The sequence below is a fragment of the Anoplopoma fimbria genome, chromosome 14 (genome assembly GCF_027596085.1).
Source record: "Anoplopoma fimbria isolate UVic2021 breed Golden Eagle Sablefish chromosome 14, Afim_UVic_2022, whole genome shotgun sequence".
NCBI classification, from domain to species: Eukaryota; Metazoa; Chordata; class Actinopteri; order Perciformes; family Anoplopomatidae; genus Anoplopoma; species Anoplopoma fimbria.
The window spans coordinates 9,400,599-9,422,700 of NC_072462.1; the positions used below are offsets into that span (position 1 = coordinate 9,400,599).

The 22,102-nt window shown below is 41.6% G+C and overlaps 2 protein-coding genes across 4 annotated transcripts; one reads left to right on the forward strand and one right to left on the reverse strand.

Moving 5' to 3' along the window:
- The first annotated feature begins 1,296 nt into the window (after window positions 1–1,296).
- Window positions 1,297–11,667, forward strand: nadk2 (NAD kinase 2, mitochondrial). 2 transcript variants are annotated; one of them, XM_054612708.1, is made up of 12 exons: window positions 1,297–2,089; window positions 2,181–2,269; window positions 2,732–2,820; window positions 3,139–3,220; window positions 3,435–3,518; window positions 6,164–6,303; window positions 8,026–8,119; window positions 8,246–8,389; window positions 8,976–9,031; window positions 9,124–9,177; window positions 9,270–9,393; window positions 9,486–11,667. In XM_054612708.1, exons 1-12 carry the CDS (start codon window positions 1,838–1,840, stop codon window positions 9,622–9,624), a joined length of 1,347 nt encoding a protein of 448 aa, XP_054468683.1. In that variant the 5' UTR covers window positions 1,297–1,837; the 3' UTR covers window positions 9,625–11,667. The 2 variants fall into 2 exon arrangements, with proteins under 2 accessions (XP_054468683.1, XP_054468684.1); XM_054612709.1 differs by having other exon boundaries at window positions 8,294–8,389.
- Window positions 11,668–14,132: 2,465 nt separating this feature from the next.
- On the reverse strand, window positions 14,133–21,833 carry skp2 (S-phase kinase-associated protein 2, E3 ubiquitin protein ligase). Of its 2 annotated transcripts, none has more exons than XM_054612614.1 (10): window positions 21,681–21,833; window positions 20,798–21,048; window positions 20,582–20,693; window positions 19,716–19,859; window positions 19,174–19,308; window positions 18,006–18,104; window positions 17,755–17,882; window positions 17,106–17,157; window positions 15,460–15,567; window positions 14,133–15,376 (listed from the first exon to the last, which is right to left on the reverse strand). In XM_054612614.1, the coding sequence occupies exons 1-10, from the start codon at window positions 21,818–21,820 to the stop codon at window positions 15,169–15,171; spliced, it is 1,377 nt and encodes a 458-aa protein (XP_054468589.1). In that variant the 5' UTR covers window positions 21,821–21,833; the 3' UTR covers window positions 14,133–15,168. The 2 variants fall into 2 exon arrangements, with proteins under 2 accessions (XP_054468589.1, XP_054468590.1); XM_054612615.1 differs by having other exon boundaries at window positions 20,798–21,065; window positions 21,681–21,758.
- Between the last annotated feature and the right edge of the window lie 269 nt (window positions 21,834–22,102).

Genomic DNA, 22,102 nt, shown 5'->3' on the forward strand with positions numbered 1-22,102 from the left:
TTCCCAAGGTTCTTGGGCTTGGGCGCTGATTTACAAGTCCTGGGTGATTAGAAGAACATGTTCTTATTTTATATGGTTCAACAATGGTATTATACTAGTGAGTCAGTTATTTATGAAGATATAAATTATTATACAATTACTCTGAATTTACCGATAACCCCAAAAGAATGTTATATTTTTATGCTATACCATCCGGTATATACATGTTATTTAGGATTGTTAAATGGTAAATGGACTGTACTTTTGTAACTCCTTTTCTAATCTCCAGACCACTCAAAGCACTTTCACACTACAAGTCATCATTCATTCTCCCATTCATACACTGATGGGAGGGGCTACCATGCAAGGTGTCACCAGCCCATCAGGACTCTGATTGACATTCATAACCATTCATCAGCCATTCAACTGTGGGTGCAGGGTGTAAGGTTTCATGCTCAAGCACACATCTTCATGGGCTAGCGGAGCCGGGGATCGAACTGACGACCCTCCTCTACCGCTGAGCTCGGTAGCCAAAAGGTAAATTTGTTATTTCTTTCAGTGGAGTTGAACTCTAAAATAAGGTCCTTTTTCAGGACAACATGGTTTCTAATCCAGCAGCAACATTTTATTGGGGTAACTTTGTTCTAATAAAAAAGTAACTTGCTCTCCCTATTTCAGTCTTGTACTTTACATATGATCTGTGGAAGGATGTTAATAATTGTAAAGTTGATAACATTCTGCTTCTCAGATATTGCATTTTACTATCGAAATATTATAGTTGGTTGCTATGATTACAATGACACATGCATCCATGCATTTCCACTGTTTTTCGTGGATATTTTCGCAATGCTTCATCTGTATGTGAGTAATTATGTTGTCTTTTGATAATGTATATACCATTCTGACAATTTAAAATAAGGATTATTTGGAGAAAAAAAAAGTATTCCCAGCAGAGTGTAGAGGGTTTGTTAAACGAACCTCCTGGCCTCCAAGTTTGGAAATAAAACGTACAGAAAATAGTTAACTGAATAAATAAAATACTTGAAAACAATGACAAAGACTTTAAATAGCTGTCTGGGGGACTCGTGACCTCAGTCCTTCTGAAATCCTGGTCACGGCCACGTTTGGACTTATTCACCACCACAAACTGGAATGAACCGTATTTCCTGGTAACTTTGTGTGACCTCTCCGGCTTTTTTTGGGCTGAGGACGCCTCAGGGAACACGAGCTACAAGCTGTGGTTACACCAAGACGTCACTGCTCCGTCTCTTCACGTTGCTCCTACGTAGCGCACGTAAAACAGGGCTACGTGCCATGGTTGCATTGGGAGTTACGTACGGTTTGGCTACTGCACGCTGTTGTCGTTTGCTCTTCACCTGCCCGTGGGCTTTACCCCGTGTATGACAGTAGTTTGGACCCGAGGAGCGCGGCACAGCCTCGGTGTGGGTTGTGGTAAGAGTAAAGCCAGTCGGAACTCTGATATGGAGGACCACTAGCTTTACGTCCTGAGAGAGAAATGCTAACTACGTTTAGCTTTGTATGCTCAGCTGGTAGCGTAACGCTGTCTTTTACCCCTCCCCAAATACGATTGGTAGGGTAACTAATCTTAGTTGAATACCGAACTAACTGTGTAGTTACTTGCCCGAAGAAACACTCGACTTGGATAGTGACATACGTTTCAAACTGGTCCCCTAACCTAACTTAATAGACACGCTGACCTTCCGCGAGAGCTGGACGTGAGTCCGACTTGTGTGAATGGACCATAACTTAATCTGGACTGACATATGACACATTATGTCCGGCACGGAACCATAAAGTCCTCATTCAGCGCGTGTAATTGGGACATGTTCTTGAGTTTATGGTGTGTTCATTTCTAAGAATGAGCCGTCGCTCAGTGGTGAACTTTGTCCGTCTTGGGACTCGAGCTGTCAGCCTTCTGTATGGAAACTCGCTTCGCCCCTTCCACACTCCAGTATGCAACGCCTCGTCGCAGCCCAAAACCGGATTCAAACCGGGGAAAGTAGCAGTTGTTACAAAGACGACGCGGTATGAGTTCGAGCAGCAGCGGTATCTCTATGCAGGGCTCTCCGAGGAGGACTTAAAACAATTGGTAAGACTGGCTTTCACTTTAGGCGTGCTCGTGACCTCCCACGCGACACCAACTGTTCCCCCCCCCCTTCACTTCTGTCTGTGTGTTGCAGCTCGCTATGAAGGGCTCCAGCTACAGTGGCCTGCTGGAGAGACACAACATCCACACTAACAATGTGGAACACATCGTGAAGAGCCTGAGGTAAGATGTGGTCTGTCACAGGGAGATTCAATTCAATTTTCAATTCAGTTTATTTTGTATAGCCCAGAATCACAAATTAGCCTCAGAGGGCTTTACAATCTGTGCACATGCGACATCCTCTGTCCTTCCCTCACATCGGCACAGGAAAAACTCCCCTAAAAAACCCCTTTAACAGGGAGAAAAAAGGAAGAAACCTATGGGAGAACGACAGAGGAGGGATCCTTCTCCCAGGATGGACAGAATGCAATAGATGTCATGTGTACAGAATGAGCAGCATAACAGAGATACAACACATTCAATGTATATGACATAAATGATTCATATAATAAGACTACTTATAATAACAGCAGCAATTATTACAGATCATCACAGACACACAAGTAGAGGACAGCAAAGCGTTACTGTTTTTATGCACCAGGGACACTGCTCTTAAAATGTTGTCTCATAATTATGCGATTGCAGGAGGGAAGGCATCGAGGTACGAGTTGTGAAGAGAGGAGAATATGATGAAGAAGTAGTTCGATGGGCAGATGCTATTCTCTCTGCTGGAGGTAGGAATTTTAGATTATTTGGGTTCCTTGTACTTCAGCCTCCTCAGACTGTGACGTTGATTCATTACAAATACAGTTTGTAGGAATACATCACATTCATTCCAGGGAAGTAAAAATGTGTTAATGTTGGCTGTTATAGTTAATATCGTTACCATTATTTTTAATAAATGAACACCGAACAAAAGAATCTTTAACGTATAGAATGGGCAGGACTTTAACTTGTTCAACCCAGGGGGCAAAAAGTCACACGGACATAGGCTTCAGACAACACATGCAAATACACAATACAAGTTCTCTAACTGCAGTTTGTTTTGTTAGGTGATGGGACAATGCTACTTGTTGCCAGTAAGGTTTTAAGCAAGGACAAACCAGTTGTTGGCGTTAACACAGACCCTGAGAGGTAACACACTGAACAGAACTTGTTGAGATGGGCTTGGATTGTTAAATGTGTAAAGAACAGTCAGACCCTATATACTGTGGCTCTTTGAAAAGTAGTGGACTTTTGTCTACAAGTGCTCAAGAGTCTAACATATGATGTCACTCAACTTTGTTCCTTTTTTAACCCTCCCCTTATATTCACCTGAGTTCATTACATTTCTCTCTTTCAACTGTAGGTCAGAAGGTCACTTGTGCCTGCCTGTGCGCTACACTCATGCCTTCCCAGAGGCACTGGAGAAACTCTGTCGTGGTGAGTTCAGGTGCGTATTTACCCACAAACAATCGTAGCGCTGTTGTACTGTGACTTTCTTCAAGTGAGCATGCTGCCCTGTCCTCCTGCGTGTGCTCGGTCATATACAGTGGGGCAAAAAAGTATTTAGTCAGCCACCAATTGTGCAAGTTCTCCCACTTAAAAAGATGAGAGAGGCCTGTACTTTTCATCATAGGTATACCTAAACTATGAGAGACAAAATGAGAAAAAAAATTCCTGAAAATCACATTGTCTGATTTTTAAAGAATATATTTGCAAATTATGGTGGAAAATAAGTATTTGGTCAATAACAAAAGTTAATCTCAATACTTTGTTATATACCCTTTGTTGGCAATGACAGAGGTCAAACGTTTTCTGTAAGTCTTCACAAGCTTTTCACACACTGTTGCTGGTATTTTGGCCCATTCCTCCATGCAGATCTCCTCTAGAGCAGTGATGTTTTGGGGCTGTCGCTGGGCAACACAGACTTTCAACTCCCTCCACAGATTTTCTATGGGGTTGAGATCTGGAGACTGGCTAGGCCACTCCAGGACCTTGAAATGCTTCTTAAGAAGCCACTCCTTCGTTGCCCGGGCGGTGTGTTTGGGATCATTGTCATGCTGAAAGACCCAGCCACGTTTCATCTTCAATGCCCTTGCTGATGGAAGGAGGTTTTCACTCAAAATCTCACGATACATGGCCCCATTCATTCTTTCCTTTACACGGATCAGTCGTCCTGGTCCCCTTGCAGAAAAACAGCCCCAAAGCATGATGTTTCCACCCCCATGCTTCACAGTAGGTATGGTGTTCTTTGGATGCAACTCAGCATTCTTTCTCCTCCAAACACGACGAGTTGAGTTTTTACCAAAAAGTTCTATTTTGGTTTCATCTGACCATATGACATTCTCCCAATCCTCTTCTGGATCATCCAAATGCTCTCTAGCAAACTTCAGACGGGCCTGGACATGTACTGGCTTAAGCAGGGGGACACGTCTGGCACTGCAGGATTTGAGTCCCTGGCGGCGTAGTGTGTTACTGATGGTAGCCTTTGTTACTTTGGTCCCAGCTCTCTGCAGGTCATTCACTAGGTCCCCCCGTGTGGTTCTGGGATTTTTGTTCACCGTTCTTGTGATCATTTTGGCCCCACGGGGTGAGATCTTGCGTGGAGCCCCAGATCGAGGGAGATTATCAGTGGTCTTGTATGTCTTCCATTTTCTAATAATTGCTCCCACAGTTGATTTCTTCACACCAAGCTGCTTACCTATTGCAGATTCAGTCTTCCCAGCCTGGTGCAGGTCTACAATTTTGTTTCTGGTGTCCTTTGACAGCTCTTTGGTCTTGGCCATAGTGGAGTTTGGAGTGTGACTGTTTGAGGTTGTGGACAGGTGTCTTTTATACTGATAACAAGTTCAAACAGGTGCCATTAATACAGGTAACGAGTGGAGGACAGAGGAGCCTCTTAAAGAAGAAGTTACAGGTCTGTGAGAGCCAGAAATCTTGTATAATAATGTTTGTAGGTGACCAAATACTTATTTTACCGGGGAATTTACCAATTAATTCATTAAAAATCCTACAATGTGATTTCCTGGATTCTTTCCCCCCATTCTGTCTCTCATAGTTGAAGTGTACCTATGATGAAAATTACAGACGTGTCTCATCTTTTTAAGTGGGAGAACTTGCACAATTGGTGGCTGACTAAATACTTTTTTGCCCCACTGTAACTTCAACCAGCTTTTCCCAGCTCATTAGACAACTTACAAGTGAGTTACTTTGTACTACTTTACTTCCTAAAATATATATATTTCAAAGTAATGTCACGGGTCATGCAGAACATCTCAACAACTTGTGCCCACTGCTCTGTCGTTAACTTGGAGTTCAAGAGAAGTTTAATCGTGTATTGTCTGGAAAAAGTCACATGGTTTCTTAAACCCCACTGCTGTGTCTTCAGACTCTGTAGGATAGCTTACATCAAGTTACTGTGTCTGAAGAAGAAACCTAACTGCTACCTGAGGTCACTGACTCAGAGATCTACTCTAAACCGGCTGCTCAGGGTTTTTCATTTGAAGCTGGTCTTGTTACAGCTTTGAGTAAAACTCTCCTGTAAGAGTTGATTTTGTGATCAAAGATATCCATTGAGATTAGTTCCTGGATTCATTTGTGATGTCAAAGTCAGGTATACTCTTAACACATACTTAATGGGACAGTGTTGGGACAAACATGAGATTGTGGCCTTAATACATTAAGTTTGTGTCTACCTCAAACTTGTGAGAAAATTAAAAGGATCATCTATGATATGACAGTGATGCCAGGTCATTTAGAATCCACCTATCTTTTAATGCCAACTTTCTGGAATGCAATACTAAATCACTGAAGAAGCCCTTCAATAAGCCGTAGGTTTGTGGTAAATGTGGACAGCATCTGTGGTGCAATAAAAATGCTTTCCGGTGTGTATAAGTATGTTTTAACATTTATAGTTCCATTGAAAGAAATGCATAAGATTCCATTCAAATGTGTTGGGCTCTTCTCACTGCGTTCACTTTAGTCTTCCTAATATAACTGTTCAATGTTTTAAAGATGACCCACTGGTTTAGTTGGAGCCTAGTGGTGCTCTGTCCATCAGACGCTGTCCCCTCACCTCCTCTGTGCTGTGTTCAGGTGGCTGTGGCGTCAGAGGATCCGTGTGCACTTAGAGGGCACAGGAATCAATCCCACATCCGTTGACCTGCACGAACAGCAGCTGAGCCTGCAGCAGCACAGCCAAGCTCATCGCAACACCACCATGGACAGCCAGCAGAGTAGGATTCCAGCACCACGGTCCCTCTCTGTCCGTGTCCTCATGTCTGCTCCTCTGTGTGACCCCCTCATTCTGCACAAGATGAATTGACTTGGAGATTGTCATTAATGGGCTGATGTACACTATCATTAAGAAGTTTATAATCAGCTGATATATTAATGTTCTTGAAGAAGAATGAAACAACTCAAGCACACATTTAGTGGATGTCCTCAGTGTCACATGGCAGGAGAATCCTCTTCAACTTGATGTTGAATTAGTTAGATGATTGAACTGTAAATATTGAATGAAGAGGTTTAAACTGGGATTGGTCCAGCTGCTGTTCCCACGGTGCTAACCCTAGACTAACCTTCTAATTCTATAATGAAGTCTGAAGAAGAGCTTTACTAAAGCTAATTCCAGCTTGTTATAGGCTGCTTTTATTGTGAAAGTCATGACACTGAAACAGGAAGCTGTTTAAATCTAAGCTTCCAATTTCTTTGTCCAATGCCCGTTCATTTCTTCTCTTCTTACTCAATTCAGTTTACTTCAATTAAGTTTATTTTGGATATCACAAAATCACAAATTATAAATTTGCCTCAGAGGGCTTTACAGTCTGTACACATACGAGATCCTCTATCCCGGAACCCTCACATCGGCACAGGAAAAACTTTAACAGGGAGAAAAAAGGAAGAAACCTATGGGAGAGCGACAGAGGAGGGAACCTTCTCCCAGGATGGACAGAATGCAATAGATGTCATGTGTACAGAATGAACAGAGTTACAAAACATTCAATGAATATGGCATAAATTATATATATATATATAATATATATATATATATATATATATATGGTATATATGGATATGTACTTGTATAGCGCTTTTCTAGTCTTAAATGGACCACTCAAAGCGCTTTTACATTACTAATCATTCACCCATTCACACCCATTCATACACTGATGACAGGTGTGCATATATATGTGTATATATATAAATAAGAGTAGTAAGCAGAGTAAATGGAAGAAATGAAGACTACAAATAATAACAGCAGCAATGACTGTAGTATAATGATAAGAGCAGTCATGGTACAGGGAATAGTAATAGTAATGTGATTAATAATAATAATGATAGTAGCAGTGGGTGTCAGCAGGGCCACGGTCCAGATAAATACCACGATTCATGGTAACCTGAGAGGAGAGAAAGCACAACGACTCTGAGGAAGAAGAAAAGTCAGTAATGTGCATTAATAGGATATGGATACATAAAGATGGAGGAAGAGAAGAGGAGCTCAGTGTATCCTAGGTAGTCACCTGGCAGTCTAGGCCTATAGCAACATTTCTAGGGGCTGAACAAAGGCAAACCTGAGCCAGCCCCAACTATAGACCTGAGCCAGCCCTAACTATAAGTGCTATCAAAAAGGAAGGTCTTAAGCCTACTCTTAAAAGTGGTGAGTGTGTCTGCTCCCCGGACTGAAACTGGAAGCTGGTTCCACAGCAGAGTAGCTACTGTTGCTCAGAGGATCTCTGTCTCTTACAGTTAAACCAATGAACAGCGTTTTGTTCTTCATCTACTAAACTAAATAATATCTGTTAGTAAAGCGACTTTCTACATTCAGACAGAGTTGTCCTCTCACACCTCTGACTGGACACAGTCTAGCTGTGGCAGCAGGTTCTGAACTTTTCAATGGTAATGTTGATGTTTGTATTCTCTTGCTGTTGTTCTACTAATTCAGTGACATTTCTCAGGGACAGGAACACTACATGACAGTTTCTCTAAGACTAGTCTCCTTCCCATCAGAAGCCTGAATGAAATCTTCATCGGAGAGTCTCTGTCCTCCAGGTACCTCTTTCATCCTCAATGATGCTAGTAACTGTATCTAATCATGGTGTACTTGTGTCTGTGTGCCTGTTGTAACCCTCGTAAAACCCCCTTCCCTTTCACCGGGGAAATCTCTGTTTACCACAGGGTGAAGTTAAACTCCTTCAAACCCCATGTTAACATCTTGCTCCATAGGGCTTCCTACTATGAGATATCTGTGGATGACGGTCCGTGGGAAAAGCAGAAGAGCTCAGGACTAAGCATTTGTACAGGAACTGGATCCAAAGCCTGGTAAATACTCAAATTTCAACGTGACATGTTTCACTGGTGCTTAATCCTCATCCACTGTCTATTTAAAGTTGGGACATGACTCATGGTTGATATAAGAGAGACACACAGATATTGTGACAGCATTTGGAACTTTACATTTAAAAAAAACAAAAACAAAACGATTCACTGATACCGGAACGGATATCGAGCAGATACTGATTCAAATAGCTGGATTGTGTTCTGGTCACAATGGGGCCGATCTAGACAATTAAATTCTATGTTTCTGTTGTGATTGGTCAATGTTTCACATTTCAAAAAACTTTTCCTACGGAGCTTCAGCTACGTCTCTCTCTTTTGTTGTTTGAGGGCCAAACTAGCCGGAAGGAGTTTTAGGTCATAAAGTTACGGAAGTGAAGGAGATAATTGAATGGAGCCGTTTCAGGCAGCTCAGGAGCAGTGATTCTGAGGGGGAGGGTAACTCCTTTTAACGGAGGCATTGTCATTGCCTGAATTCCCGAATTCATGAAATCAAAGTGTCTCCCAATATGCATCAGTGCTGACTCACCACAGTTCATCCTGTGTTGAATATCTTTTCTCTCTTGGTCAGGTCATATAACATCAACAAACTTGCTGAACAAGCGGTGGAGGAGGTTCTTAAGATTGGTACGTACGTGTGCAGGTTGTGATGTTAAAATCGATATCAATCCAGGTTTGTCTTCAAATATCGGACATCTGACCGCTGTGTCTTTTTTCAGGAAAGTCTCAAACGGGTCTTGACATCCCACTTAACAGTGACATCATTGAAAAGGGTGAATTGCGATCCTCCTTTTTATTTATTTTTGACTTGTACATACTTTGGCACTTGGTTTAATGTGATGATGCTGTCTGTGTGTTTGTCCAGTAACTGATGAATACAACGAGTCTCTGGTGTTCAGTCCGGACGACAGACGTTTGTTCTACAGCATCAGGGAGCCCATCGTCAACAGAGTGTTCTCCAGCAGTCAGCAGAGAGGCTTCGCCAGCAGGTCAGTGGATGTTCCTCCGTCTCACAACAATAGCCAAATAAAAAGCTGTCGAGGTGTACCGCTTGAATGTTACGATGCGTCCACTGCTTCAGGGTGTCCGTCCGCTCTCGGTGCTGGGACGCCTGCATGGTGGTTGACGGTGGGACTTCATTTGAGTTCAACGACGGAGCCATCGCTACAATCAGCATGAGTGAGGAGGATCAGCTACGGACTGTTGTTCTTGAACACTGAAACGAGTCCAGAGCACACGACACTCGACTGGTTTCTGTAAGCCCACTGTTCAAAGGGAAGTACTCTTTATAGCTTTTAGCTATAAGTGTTGAATATTGCTAGACCTAAGAGAAAGGTCTCATTGTTACATTTGATTTATTAAATATGTGCATTTTTACAAACTAAGCTTTTTATTCTTCATCCTTCTATCCCTGGGTTACAATAGGTTATAATAATACATTTTGCAGATACTGTGTTAAGCAAAATGTAAAGTATGTTACTATTGACTGTCTTCTTCTGCATCAAGTCATAAGATAACATATCAGGTATGATTATTAGGTATAAAATCATTCTGTTAATAGAAAACATGTTTTCAAGTTGTGTCTATTTCAGATTGCATTTTGTGATGTGCTTTCACACCTGTGTAACAATCTGTTAATGATTTTCAAAGGATAAGTAGGAATTATTCTATATTATTTTTATTGTCAACATATCCTAATGAGTCAGACTCTCACTATCTGTCGGTCTTTGAAAATGGCTCACAAATATAAAATGTAATATAAAGGTTCTCTAGCCAACGTTCAAAACATTAATATCTCATCAATAGCTATCATATCTGTAAAGATCCAGTGTAGTAATGTCTACCTAAACAGAGACTGAAGTCTCTCTCCCTCGTGTGTGTTGATATCACAGCTTCTACTCTTTGTTCACATAGCCGTCCAGCAGCGTGCATGTTAGTGCATGTGAGCGTGCCCCACTGGTCAGCTCATGGCTGCTCTGCACTGCTCGCATACAGCGGTTCCAGCTGATAACACTGTCCTGACCAACAGTGTCGTCACAGAAGTGTAGCACCCACCAACCTTTTGGTTCAGCTATTTCAGCACTGTTGCTGTTATTTGCACTGTTACCTCTATTAGCACCGTTAGCTGTTAGCACAGTTAGAGCTGCGTGATAATTCTATATGATGATTTATTGACTTTCACAGGATTATATCATCTAAATTGATAACAAGCACACACTAACTTGTGTGTCTCAGAACATCTGACTATTTTGCCCTTAGTTAAATGAAAAAATACTCATCTTTTTTAAAATCCCAGTAGTTTCCTAAAACTTTTTTATCAAACGCTACTCAGACAGGAGGAAGTAGAGCGTTTGTTGGGGACTATTTTCAGCAGCGGATGAATCCAGGTGTTGCTCTAGTGAGTATCTGTAGCAGCAGGATGGTGTATGTGGGTCTTAATAAACTACAGTGTGTGTGTTTCTGTGTTGATGGTGAAGAAGGAACATGTCACCATGACAACAGTGAGGCTCATTGATGTGTTTTAATGGAGCTCTATGGACAGAGGAAGAAGAGACATCCACACACTCTACTTGTTAGTAGATGCTGTTGGTTTGGCTCTGCTCATTAGAGTTATTGTCAATAAGGAAAATATAGATTAGCACCAGATTTCCCAAAGTCTAATTGGTGCTTGTTTAAAGGTTTCTACAGTGAACTGAAGGATCAGTGCCTGTTTGTTGACTAAAGATATTTTTGTAACATAGCCTATATTTTTTTCTTGCTGGTTGAACCATTTGGGCTGAAGTGGAATAAAAAGCCCCTCCATGCTTAAAGAGGGCATCTTGCTCTGTGTTTAGGTCAAAGGTGAGTCCTGTAGTTTTAACCTACCTAACACAAACATCAAGGTTTCAACATGATCTCATATGAAGTGAAATGCTGTTTATCCCATGGGGACTAAATCCTGGAACAATGCTCTATGGTACATGATGGAATTATAAAGACACAGTTAGCCCAACATTGTGGTGTAGTTGTAATGATTTCACATATTGATCATGAATCTAGCAGGTCTCTTGTATATGCTTGTTATTCCACTTGATCAGTCAACATTGTTGGTGCACCTTCTAACACCTCCCTCTGAACCAGGATGTGTGTTCTCTTGGAGGACTAGTTTACAAAACCATCAGGTAATTGTTATATACAGCGTGCCAAAGGCAGGGTTCCTCATCAAAATAATGTGTCAGTCTGTTAGGATGCATTTTGTTTTTTAAATCAAATAAAGGCATATGAAAAAGAAATGCTTGTGTGTGTGTGTGTTTATTTCAACTCATTACTGCCTCTTTTTCATCTACAGTAGATGTATTACTGTAGCCTCGTTAACTGTGTGCGAGTGGGTCGACTCAGACTCGAAATTACAACAGAAAATCTCCTCGTCTTTAGTTGGAAATAGTTCTGACGTTGACACTGAGCTGTGTAAAGTATCCAGAGTACTGAAGGACACACCGACTCTGGAAACAGATGCTACTATTGATTTAAATAAAATTCCAGTCACCTCCACTGTGTGGTAGAGGAGACAGAAGGATCTCTGACAGTGTTTCTCAGTTTGGTGCATTTCTCAAATCATCCTAAACATCTCGAAACAGTTTGTACAAACGACTGTTACTTGTTTAAAACACTTTCTTTGTCTTACAATTGTCAATGAGAATGTCTGTGGCATCAGAAGTGTCATAGTTTACAACCCAAATGGTCTAAATGCTTCACCATTTTGTCTTTATATATATATATCAATGTGTATATATATATAGATAGATCTATATATCTATCTATAAATATAGATAGATATATATCTATATATCTAGATATTGCTGTTCTGATGACTGGGTAAAAGGTTGCACCATCTCTGAGTGGAATATCACTTTCAACAATAGTGACATTTTACTGGTACATGTCATGGTGCTATGCAGTGCTGTGAAACAGTCTTTTTCTTTTCTTTATCCTAAAGGAACAAAATGTAAATAGGAAACCCCCCTTTGGCAGATCTATTTTTCTCATCTGCCCTTACATGCAGCCTCACTGCTCTTCTTGGCTGTTGACCCTGTTCATTTCCTGATCCCTTCATCAATTCAGGACACTTTTATTTATTAAAAAAAAAAAAAAAAAGGTCTATTAGAAATGTATATGAAATATGCTTGACAGATTTTAACAACGGATTTAATCATTTTGTATGTAATGACATATAGCAATTAACTAATACCTGGATGTATTAGGTCAGTGGTTCTCAACCTTTTTTCAGTGATGTACCCCGTGTGAAATATGTTTTCAGCCATGTACCCCCTAACCAGCGCAAATAATTTTTGGTTGAAAAAAAGATGTAAAACACAGCGCTCTGCCATCAGTGTCTGATTTATTAAACTGTCAACACTGAAGATTGCATTGTTGCATTGAATTCAGTTCATGAACTTACAATTATATTTTATTGAATATTTATTAAATAACTATTTTTAAAGGATTTTTGAATGGATGCTAATTTTAAATATATATTTTTTAAAATCTCACGTACCCCCTGGAGTGCCTTCACGTACCCCCATTTGAGAACCACTGTATTAGGGGATAAGACCACTCAACACGATATAAGCATTCGATAACCTAGGACAAATGGTACACAATCATTTTCATGAACATGCCAAAGCATTCTCAATTTATTAAGAAAAATGAGAAATGTTTTTAAGAGACAGGATGGTGTGGAGGTTGAACATGTAGTTTGATATCATTTTTTTTTTTTTTTTTTTACAATTCATTGTCTAGAGGATAGTTAAGAAATAAGAAGTCTGCCACAAATGAACAGCATATGTTGAGACCCTTCCTGTTAACCTTTTCAATAAGCACCTATTCAATTTCAATAACTAAATACTTTCTGAAACGAGGTATGTATTGTATGTAGTGTTGGGATACATTCCAGTAAGTTATCTAACTTAACACAACAAAGGATCTACACAGTTGTTAGTTTTTCTACTGTCCACATCTGTCCGTTACTGCTACAGTTGATCTACTGCTATATATCACAACAGTGACTGAATAAATGTTTCCACAGAAGACATTTTGACTGAGAAGCACAAGTGTAAATAATTCAATGATGGTTGAATTTAATTTAGCTCCTGGTATTCATGCTATATTTATTTATAGCCATGTTATTAGTAACACTTTGCTTTTCCTATTCTGACAAGTCAGAATGGCTGCTGTGAAAAGGCCTGTTCTAATTCTGTGTATGTGAGTTTGTCTTGACAATACAAATATTTTAAGCTTCAATTACCCAATATTCAGTATTAACTATCACATAGTGTCATATAATAATCTATCAGTTACAGGAGACATGTTACTGCAGATCCACTACTTTTAAAGGTTCTAAATACGAGCTCAGGAGCATTTTGATTGCCTCTTAATGGCTCTCAACATGTCAATGGCTGAGTCGGGCGACTAGCAGCTAACGGTTCTAACAGCGCAACGCTCTTACTTCCTGTATACATTGCCAAATTTGTGTAATTAATCACAGGAGTTCAGGCTTTAGAAGTGAATCTATTCTTATCAGTTTTGTGTGTATGCACTTCAAGCAGACTCAAAACTAACTTTTAAAGGTGATTAGCCTAACTATGAAGCTAACCTGCGCTTTAAACTACACAGGTCCGGGAAGACCACATCAACTCACGTTTTTGTTCCTGTAGTCCTGAGGAAGTTTACCCGGGTCAAGCAAGCCATGTGCAGAACATCAATAATCATCTTTATTCAGCCATGGTACTGACCGGCCCAAACGCACTGAAAGCCATAAATGACACTCCTCATTTGATACACATCAACTGATGCTCCTATGGCGCACTGCTGGCATCACATTTGAAATGCACAAACACAGAACCAGCACTAGTTTAGGAAAAGGTCGCTATTTGAGCAACATTTTTGTAAATTACAAAAACACCTTATAAAGAATTGCTGTATGATAGGGTTACCTAAATATAGTAACATTTGTTACTGTGTGTACAGTGGTGGCACAGAGTGCAGAGGACAGAGTCCTGCTCGTGTATTCAGTGGTTTACTTGTTAAGACTCAGTTGACAAGTTAAATATCATCTTTCATTTGAATGATATTTATACAGCATAAATATGGTGATATAGAGCGCTGCACATACAGAACACGTACGGTAACAATTAGCTCATCATAAAAGCCTGCATACATAACAAATGTACGGTCTTGTCCAACAGGAATATGGATGCAGATACATCATTCTATACTCGTTAAAATCATCTGTTCACCTCATTATTACAGCTGACAATAAGACATTTCTAGCATGAGTATTATTCAAATGTTTGAGTAATCAACAGTGCTGAATATGTATAGACATCTGCTAATTGAGTCTTTTATACCATGTTTCCCTTACAAAATATTTTTAAGTTAACACATTATTAGAACCTAAAACAGATTCATAAAATCATTAAAATGTTTGTTAACACATTTCAACAAGAACTGGACTCAACATCCACGTCTGACCTCACTAAACAAAGTATTCCATTTCTCTACAAGCATGCATGGTCAATACTGAAAGGCTCGGACCAGTACGTGACCTTCAGTACCCTGAAGGCCAGCCAACACTAAAAACATCTCCCATAGCAGCAACAAATACTAAAACATGGCTCCATTACCGCACGGTGGGCCGGACTCCCTGTACGTGCGTTGGATTACTGCAGGATCGAACACTCTGCAGCAGGAACTAACTCGGCTTAAACATGACGGGGGTGTGGTGGTTACAGTTTGAACCTCAGTCGACACTTCCTGTTCCACATGAAGCAGCCGATAGGCCTGGAGGCAGGCGTGGGCCGGGCGACGCTGGAGAAGGGCCTGGAGTTGATGCTGACGCGAGGCATCTCCTTCTTCAGAGACGACAGGTGGCTGCCGGTTACGATGCCGAACACGTCCAGCAGGCTCAGCGTGGGGAAGGTCTTATCCAAACCTCTGGAGAGACGAGTCTGGTCAGGTTTAGGTCACACAACGGAAACAGAAGCGAAGACAGCAGTGGGGTGGGTGGGGAGACTCACGTGAGAGCAGCGAGGTGGATGTGATAGCAGCGACTCAGGGAGAGATGCAGCAGAGCCTTCAGCTGTTTGAGGACAGGGAAGCTGTCGGCCATCAGCAGGCTGCTGTCGCTGTAACAGAGACATGGAGCTTTATTTGGAGGAGTCTGTGAAGTGTACAGTGAGTTTAGCAGAGCTGCTGCTGGGAACCAGGCTCATGAGATGTCAAACCTTGTTGTGCCTCTGAAGATATTTATGTCGCAGCCAGCTAAAAACAACGACTTCATCTTCAGTGGCCAATCAATGCACCGACAGTCACACACATCCTGTCCTCTTGTCTGCAACAAGGCCTTTAACAGCTGTGTACTGCAGCTCCATCAATCCATTGAAAATTTTGGAAAAAGACTTTGGAATTTTATTTTCAGAGCAAGTGGGTCAATAACTTTTGCAACTGTATCACATGAAGTATGCACAGAATACCGTTCAGAATGATCAACATAGGTAATTGGATTAACTATGTTAATCCAATTAACTCACAAAATGCTAAACTAGAGGCATTTATTTTATTTGTTGAGGTCACATCCTGTGGCAATGTGCCAGTATGTAGTAACTCAGGTTCATGATTGTACTCAGGTTATTGTTGTTAATGGAGTTTCTCATTGTCCATGCCTATTTGTATTGGAGTCCTCCACACAAAGATAAAGTATTTGTGACAGGTAGTCTATGCAGATATTGTTTACATACACCAAGAATACATTTAATCTCTTTCTATTTGAAGTTGTACATTTTCTTACGACTAATATAATACTTTAAAGAGTAGAACTAGACAGGTGCACTCACTGCAGCTCATCACACCATACTTTAGCCCCTTCACCAGTATTAGAGTCTTTAAGGAGGCCAACACACCCACTGTGAGCTCCTGCTACAGTAGTTTAACATATCATGGTCCATTTCACCTAAACACTGCAGCATTGCATTTCAAGAGACAATGCTAGCAGAAAAAAAAAAAAAAATAAAAAAATAAAGTACCGTAGCCAGTATTTAGCCGGTGCTTAAGACTTCAAGTCACTCATCAAACTCTCTGAACCATCTCCAACACACTGGAAACCATTGCTCCGAGCCAGAGCTCAATCACAAACCTTTGCAGTCAAAACAAGCTAGCAAGCACGTCAACTTTAGCAACTGAACACAACATGCTAACCACTGTAACGTATTTCAGCTGTTTAAACCAGTAGCGATGAGAGCAGTCACCCATCGTTACGCATGTCACCCATGTGACGTGACATGGAGGTGTGTTTACAGTGTTTCCACCACATAACCAAAAATAGGATGTGAATATAACTTAGCCCTTTCAGATTGCCATGTTAGCGCTTCTGAGGAACTCCGATAAATAGCTAAAAGAATATTAGGATAACGTTGAAATCATTTCCCATGTGACAGACACAGAGGTGATGATTCTCCTGGCATAGACCAACAATAATCATCAAAAGTGAAAGTTTAACATAAATATTCTGTTGTACTGTACATATCGTTTTCAGAAGTCATGGAATAAAGTCTCAAACAGATTTTTCTAGGGCAGCAACCCCAGACCACCAGAAACCCTCTCCTTCAGAAGGATGATGATCAGTAATTACAGACATAATGTAAATTATTGTAAACATGACACTCACCTTAAATCTAGTGTCTGAATATTTGGGCATCTCGTCACCAGCACCTTCACATCTGTAAGAAGACAAAGTGAACACTGGAAGTTTAGACGGGGTAAAAAAAAGTCCTCAATATTAGCTCAGTTTGAAGATTTGGCAGTGGGTAAGACAGCCAGGCTAAAATAATACAACAGCAGCAGATGAGAACACACATACACCTTTAACAGGTGTGTCATCAGACAACGTAGCATGCTGGTACAAGACCAGAGAGGAAGAAACACCCACACTGCTGGGTTTTGAAATGTGTCCCCAGTCATGTTCCACATTATTCAACCGATTATCATTTTAATTCTTTGCTTATTGGTCAAAGATATCAGCCACAAATATATTGTGCATCCCTTATTGTAAACACCTCAAATCCTGCCTCTCCAGAGCTCCTGTCTGGAGTTGCAGCCGCATTGATTCCTCATTCTGTCACTTCTGTGCTATAACAGTAGGAACTTCTAAAGCAACACACAAGATTATATGAGACAAACTTGCTCGATAAAGATGCAGACAGTGCTGTAGTGATACAGAGGCATACAGACGATGTGAGACACATGAACATGAGAATCATGGACACACTCATGGTCTCAATACTGGCATGTAATGACCCAATTTAGCGCCAACTTACCGTCTAGCGTGAGGTTCTCTCTGTATCCGCTGATGTTGAGGTGAGTAACACTAGCGCTCACGTTAGCAACAACACTCTTCACGTGATCATTGCTAAAGTCACACCATGCGATGTTCAACTGCTCTATACTGCAGAGGAAAAAACAAAAAGCACACGGCATTAGTAAATTGCAGAGATGGAGGATGAATGGAAACTGGCTGCTGACATTTTGGAGAACAGGAGTTTGACACATGACAGAGTGAGAAGCTGACCTGGTGCAGGACTGGAGCATGTCAGCCAGAGCGGGAGCAGAGAGGCCAGAGCAGCCGCTCAGGTTGAGCTGCAGCAGGTTTGGGTTCTTAGACAGAGAGCTGAAGTAGAGATAGGACAAAATTATAAGAGAAGACACCCTAAAAACAAGAGTAACCTAAAATAATGACGACATTTACATGTAATTGCTATTTACGCGGTCACTTCTACACCTGGGAAAAGCAGTGAGGTCAATGTTGCTGCACACGCGAGCTCAAATGAGAGTGAAGTCTTTAGAGCGCTCTTTTTGTGTTGCTGATCGCACCGTGTTTGTCTGCTCTATGCGCCTTGCCTTGCCTTTTTGCAGGAGCGGCCTAAAAGCCTTGAGTTGAACCAAAAAAATAATAATTCAGGTCGGAAAAGTGCCAGACTTGGTTAGCATATTTTCTCATTGTGGGGACCTTTGGTACTGACGCTCAGTGGAGAGCAGGGTCATCCTCCGATCAGAGGATTAGCAGTTTGATCCCCAGCTCCGACAGTCCATGTCGATGTGTCCTTGGTCAAGACACTTACCCCAAATTGCTCCTGCAGGCTGTTCCTGTGGTGTATGAATGTTAGAGTGCTAATCGGCAGTCGGCACCTTGGTAGCCCTCGTCAGTGTTTGAATGGGTGAATGATGATATGTAGTATAAAAGCACTTTGAGTGGCCGCAAGACTAGAAAAGCGCTACACAAGTACAGTCCATTTACCTTTTGTGGATGGAAAGGAGCTTTACGACTTTACAAACCACAGTAACCATGATCTGATCTGAAAAAAGCAGGGAGCCAAATAGTGCAGCACCAAGTTGTTTTCATTTCTTTAAACTGTACTATTAGGTAGTGTACACTTTAAAGTTAGTGTAATCGTTAGCAATCATTCAGTGGTTGCCTAGCTAAAAAAAATAAGACATAGCAAACTGATCAGGCAGTACAGCGAGTCGTATTTTCCACCTGCAACAAGCTCTAGAAATATGGTACTACATTTAGAGAAGATTAATCATTTTTGTCACAGTAAATTAGAAACCTTATTTATGCTTGTTGAATGATCAGCAAGTGTTTTGAAGTGATAGAATCAGCAGCACTTGTCAACCTCTGATGAAACAGAGGTTCGCACGTTTGGTGGTGGTGGGGAGCTGGAGAGGTGAAAACTTACCTGATGACGTTGTCTGAGAGCTGCAGACCCTCCAGGCTCAGATACTCCAGCTGCCTGCACTGACAGATGATGCTCTCCAGAGATGAGGTGGGGATGATGGAGCTGGACAGATCCATAACAACTATCTGCAGAGGGCTGCACAACGGAAAGACAAGACCGTCAAGTTTTGATTATTTTATTTTTTTTCACCAAAGAAGTGCCATTTTCTCTTTCAGAAAAGGTCTGCGTCATGTTTCAGCAAAAGACAGAAAGCAACCCATGTAACAGCAGCCTCAAGTAGTTCACATTGTTGACATGTGACATTTTTATTGGAGAAATACTGGCAATGTGATCCACATGTGTTGCTCTAGTGAGTATTTGTTGCAGCAGGTCAGTGTATATTGGATTGAGTCTGAAGAAACTACAGTGCTGATGAGGAAACATGTCACCATGACAACAGTGAGGCTCATTGATGTGATTTAAAGGAGCTCTATGGACAGAGGAAGAAGGGACATGAACAATGAACCCTTCAGCAGCCTAGCATCACCTGCAGCTGGACTCACCCTGTGCCTGTGAAGAGCAGCTCTTCCACAAAGGAGCGAGGGCAGCGCAGCATGCGGACTCCAGTCTTCAGCACCTGCTGCAGAGCTGGACCAACGTGGGTCAACCCCTCCAGATCCACGCTGTGCCACAGAGACTCATCAAACCTGGAACAGACAGTTAATAGCTTATTGTCAAACACCAATGTGTCGTTCATGGACGTCAGGAAAATATATAGTCAAAAAAGTGGAAACATGTTTACCAGATGACCACAGAGAGCCAGACCTTACTAGGCCCATGTGAAAGCACTCAATTGGATGTTTTCCCAGAATGTGTCTGTTTTCCCAGAATGTGTCTGTGTGTGTGTGTCCCCCCCATGGAGAGGGTATGTCAAAATGAGAATGGGGGCTTTTTATGGATTAACAAGAGAACAGCGAGGCAAATTTAATTCACTAGAGGCTGACCTGAGATCAGAAATCTTGTGTGCCTGGTGGGTTTCACAGTTTTCTAATGGGATGGAGAAGTATACACTGTTGTCAGAATCATTGGCCCATTAAATACTACACGTTGTCATGTCACCGTGGTTTTACATGTCAGTCATTTATGTGTGGGGCCATGATGTAAGATTATATACTCTTGATCAGGAATAATTTTTTGAGGTTCTTAGGACCCAAATGACCTAACATAACCTGATAGTGACTGGGTTCCTTAACTAGCCAACTACAAAAGCAAAAAAAACAAAAACATTTAATTATGGATTTGAGCTCTGACTTAGTCGATAATTTGGTGGACTGCATCAACATCAAGAATGAAAGTGGTAGGGTGAAATTGTGTACACATTAAACAAGAATGGAAGCAGTTGACTTGGATCTGTTGATTAGAGACTCACGCTAAGCGATGCCAGCGCATGCAAACTGTCGACATCCTGAGGAGGTCCTGCAGAGGGATGTAAAAGAGGATCCTGAGGAGCAGCTCGTCAGGTAGGTGGTCCCAAGAAATGGCTGGTGGGGGACATAAAGAAGAAGAGCAAAGTATGAAATGATCATAGCTACAAACTAAAAACACTGCAGAGCTGCTCAAAGGGGTCAGAGAAGAGCTCTCCTACATGAAGTGGATTCTCTCTTCCTCCTCGACCTCCTGGCAAGAACGAACTGGTTGCCCGTGTTCTCTTTGCCCTTGCTGGTGAGCCGTTGATGCTTGTGGAGTGGTGACCACTGCTGGATGAGCTCTGTCGGGGTGCATTCCATGTCCAGGCCCTCACTGAGGCAGCCTCGAGGCTTGCGTTTGTTGATCTTCCTGGCCTGAGACAACATGGAGCCCTGGAGGCTCAGGCAGGGCAGATCCTGCAGTGGCATGCTGGATGGAAGGAGACACTAACACTTATTCAAAATGTGACACCAAAACGAGGATATATATAAACAATTATATACTGCCATTTTACTGCGACAGCTTAGAAATTCGTTCTCGATCTCACGGTAGCTTCCCTCCAGAAAACAAACTCTCTCTCTGCCCGCCATATTGATGCTGCTGCCAGCGGTGTGACCGCGCAAATTCTAAAATGCAAACGAAAACGCAGACACGTTATCACTTCTATGTCAAGCGATGCATTCAGAGGAACATTGGCTTTTTTTAATTCGCATATTCCGTTAAACTCGATTGAACCAGGAGAGAGCTCGTGTGGACCCGAACGGAGGCCTGGCTGACGTGAAAGCGCGGCATTGACTAACACTTATTATTAGATTCAGTTTTAAACTAAAGCTGCCCACAATGGCGACTCACAAACACTATTGAGACAACGACCAACATTACAGACGTGCCATTTTTTTTCCGAGACATAACTGGTATTTCCTGAATTGGAGCTCAATGTTAATAGTTAGTAGTGTTTGGTATGTTCATAGGGACGGCACGTTAAAGAGGGAAGATCCGAGATCGTAACGTATTGTGCAAATGTTTAACATGAACAAAGTTTAGAACCAGCGTAACCGTACCTGTGTTCTGGATTCCTCCGGTTCGAACCTAGACGGTAACGTGTTCGTTGAGTTAGAGAGCCGCTTTCACTGCTGCCCACCAACCGAGACTCTTTAAACTCACCGCCGCCAGCAACAGGCGCCCCGTGTTCTCGCGTCATCGACGTTTCTGCGCCGTACGTCTTACGTCACACCGAGTGGGCCATGAGGCGTTCCAGTGTTGCTTGTTATATTCCGCTTTTACATAGTGGAGCGTTTGCATTTTGGCCTTCTAAATAACGTAAACGGAAAAAAAAACCCAAAACATTTAATCAGGGGACGCTATACATGTGTTTTAGATTACAAAGGCACTCGCTATGAAGGGACAATGCTCATAATCAAAAGAAACAACAATAAAAAGAGCAAACACATTTTTTTTTTCAGCATGGACATTGAATGGCCTA

Coding starts and splice junctions, on each gene's coding strand:
- nadk2 (XM_054612708.1), top strand. CDS start 1,838: ATGGTGTGTTCATTTCTAAGAATGAGCCGTCGCTCAGTGGTGAACTTT. Junction 3,221..3,434: donor GTTAACACAGACCCTGAGAG/GTAACACACTGA, acceptor TTTCAACTGTAG/GTCAGAAGGTCACTTGTGCC. Junction 9,032..9,123: donor GGAGGAGGTTCTTAAGATTG/GTACGTACGTGT, acceptor GTCTTTTTTCAG/GAAAGTCTCAAACGGGTCTT.
- skp2 (XM_054612614.1), bottom strand. CDS start 21,820: ATGACGCGAGAACACGGGGCGCCTGTTGCTGGCGGCGGTGAGTTTAAA. Junction 17,883..18,005: donor ATGCTCCAGTCCTGCACCAG/GTCAGCTTCTCA, acceptor TTTCCTCTGCAG/TATAGAGCAGTTGAACATCG. Junction 15,377..15,459: donor ATCCACCTCGCTGCTCTCAC/GTGAGTCTCCCC, acceptor TCGTCTCTCCAG/AGGTTTGGATAAGACCTTCC.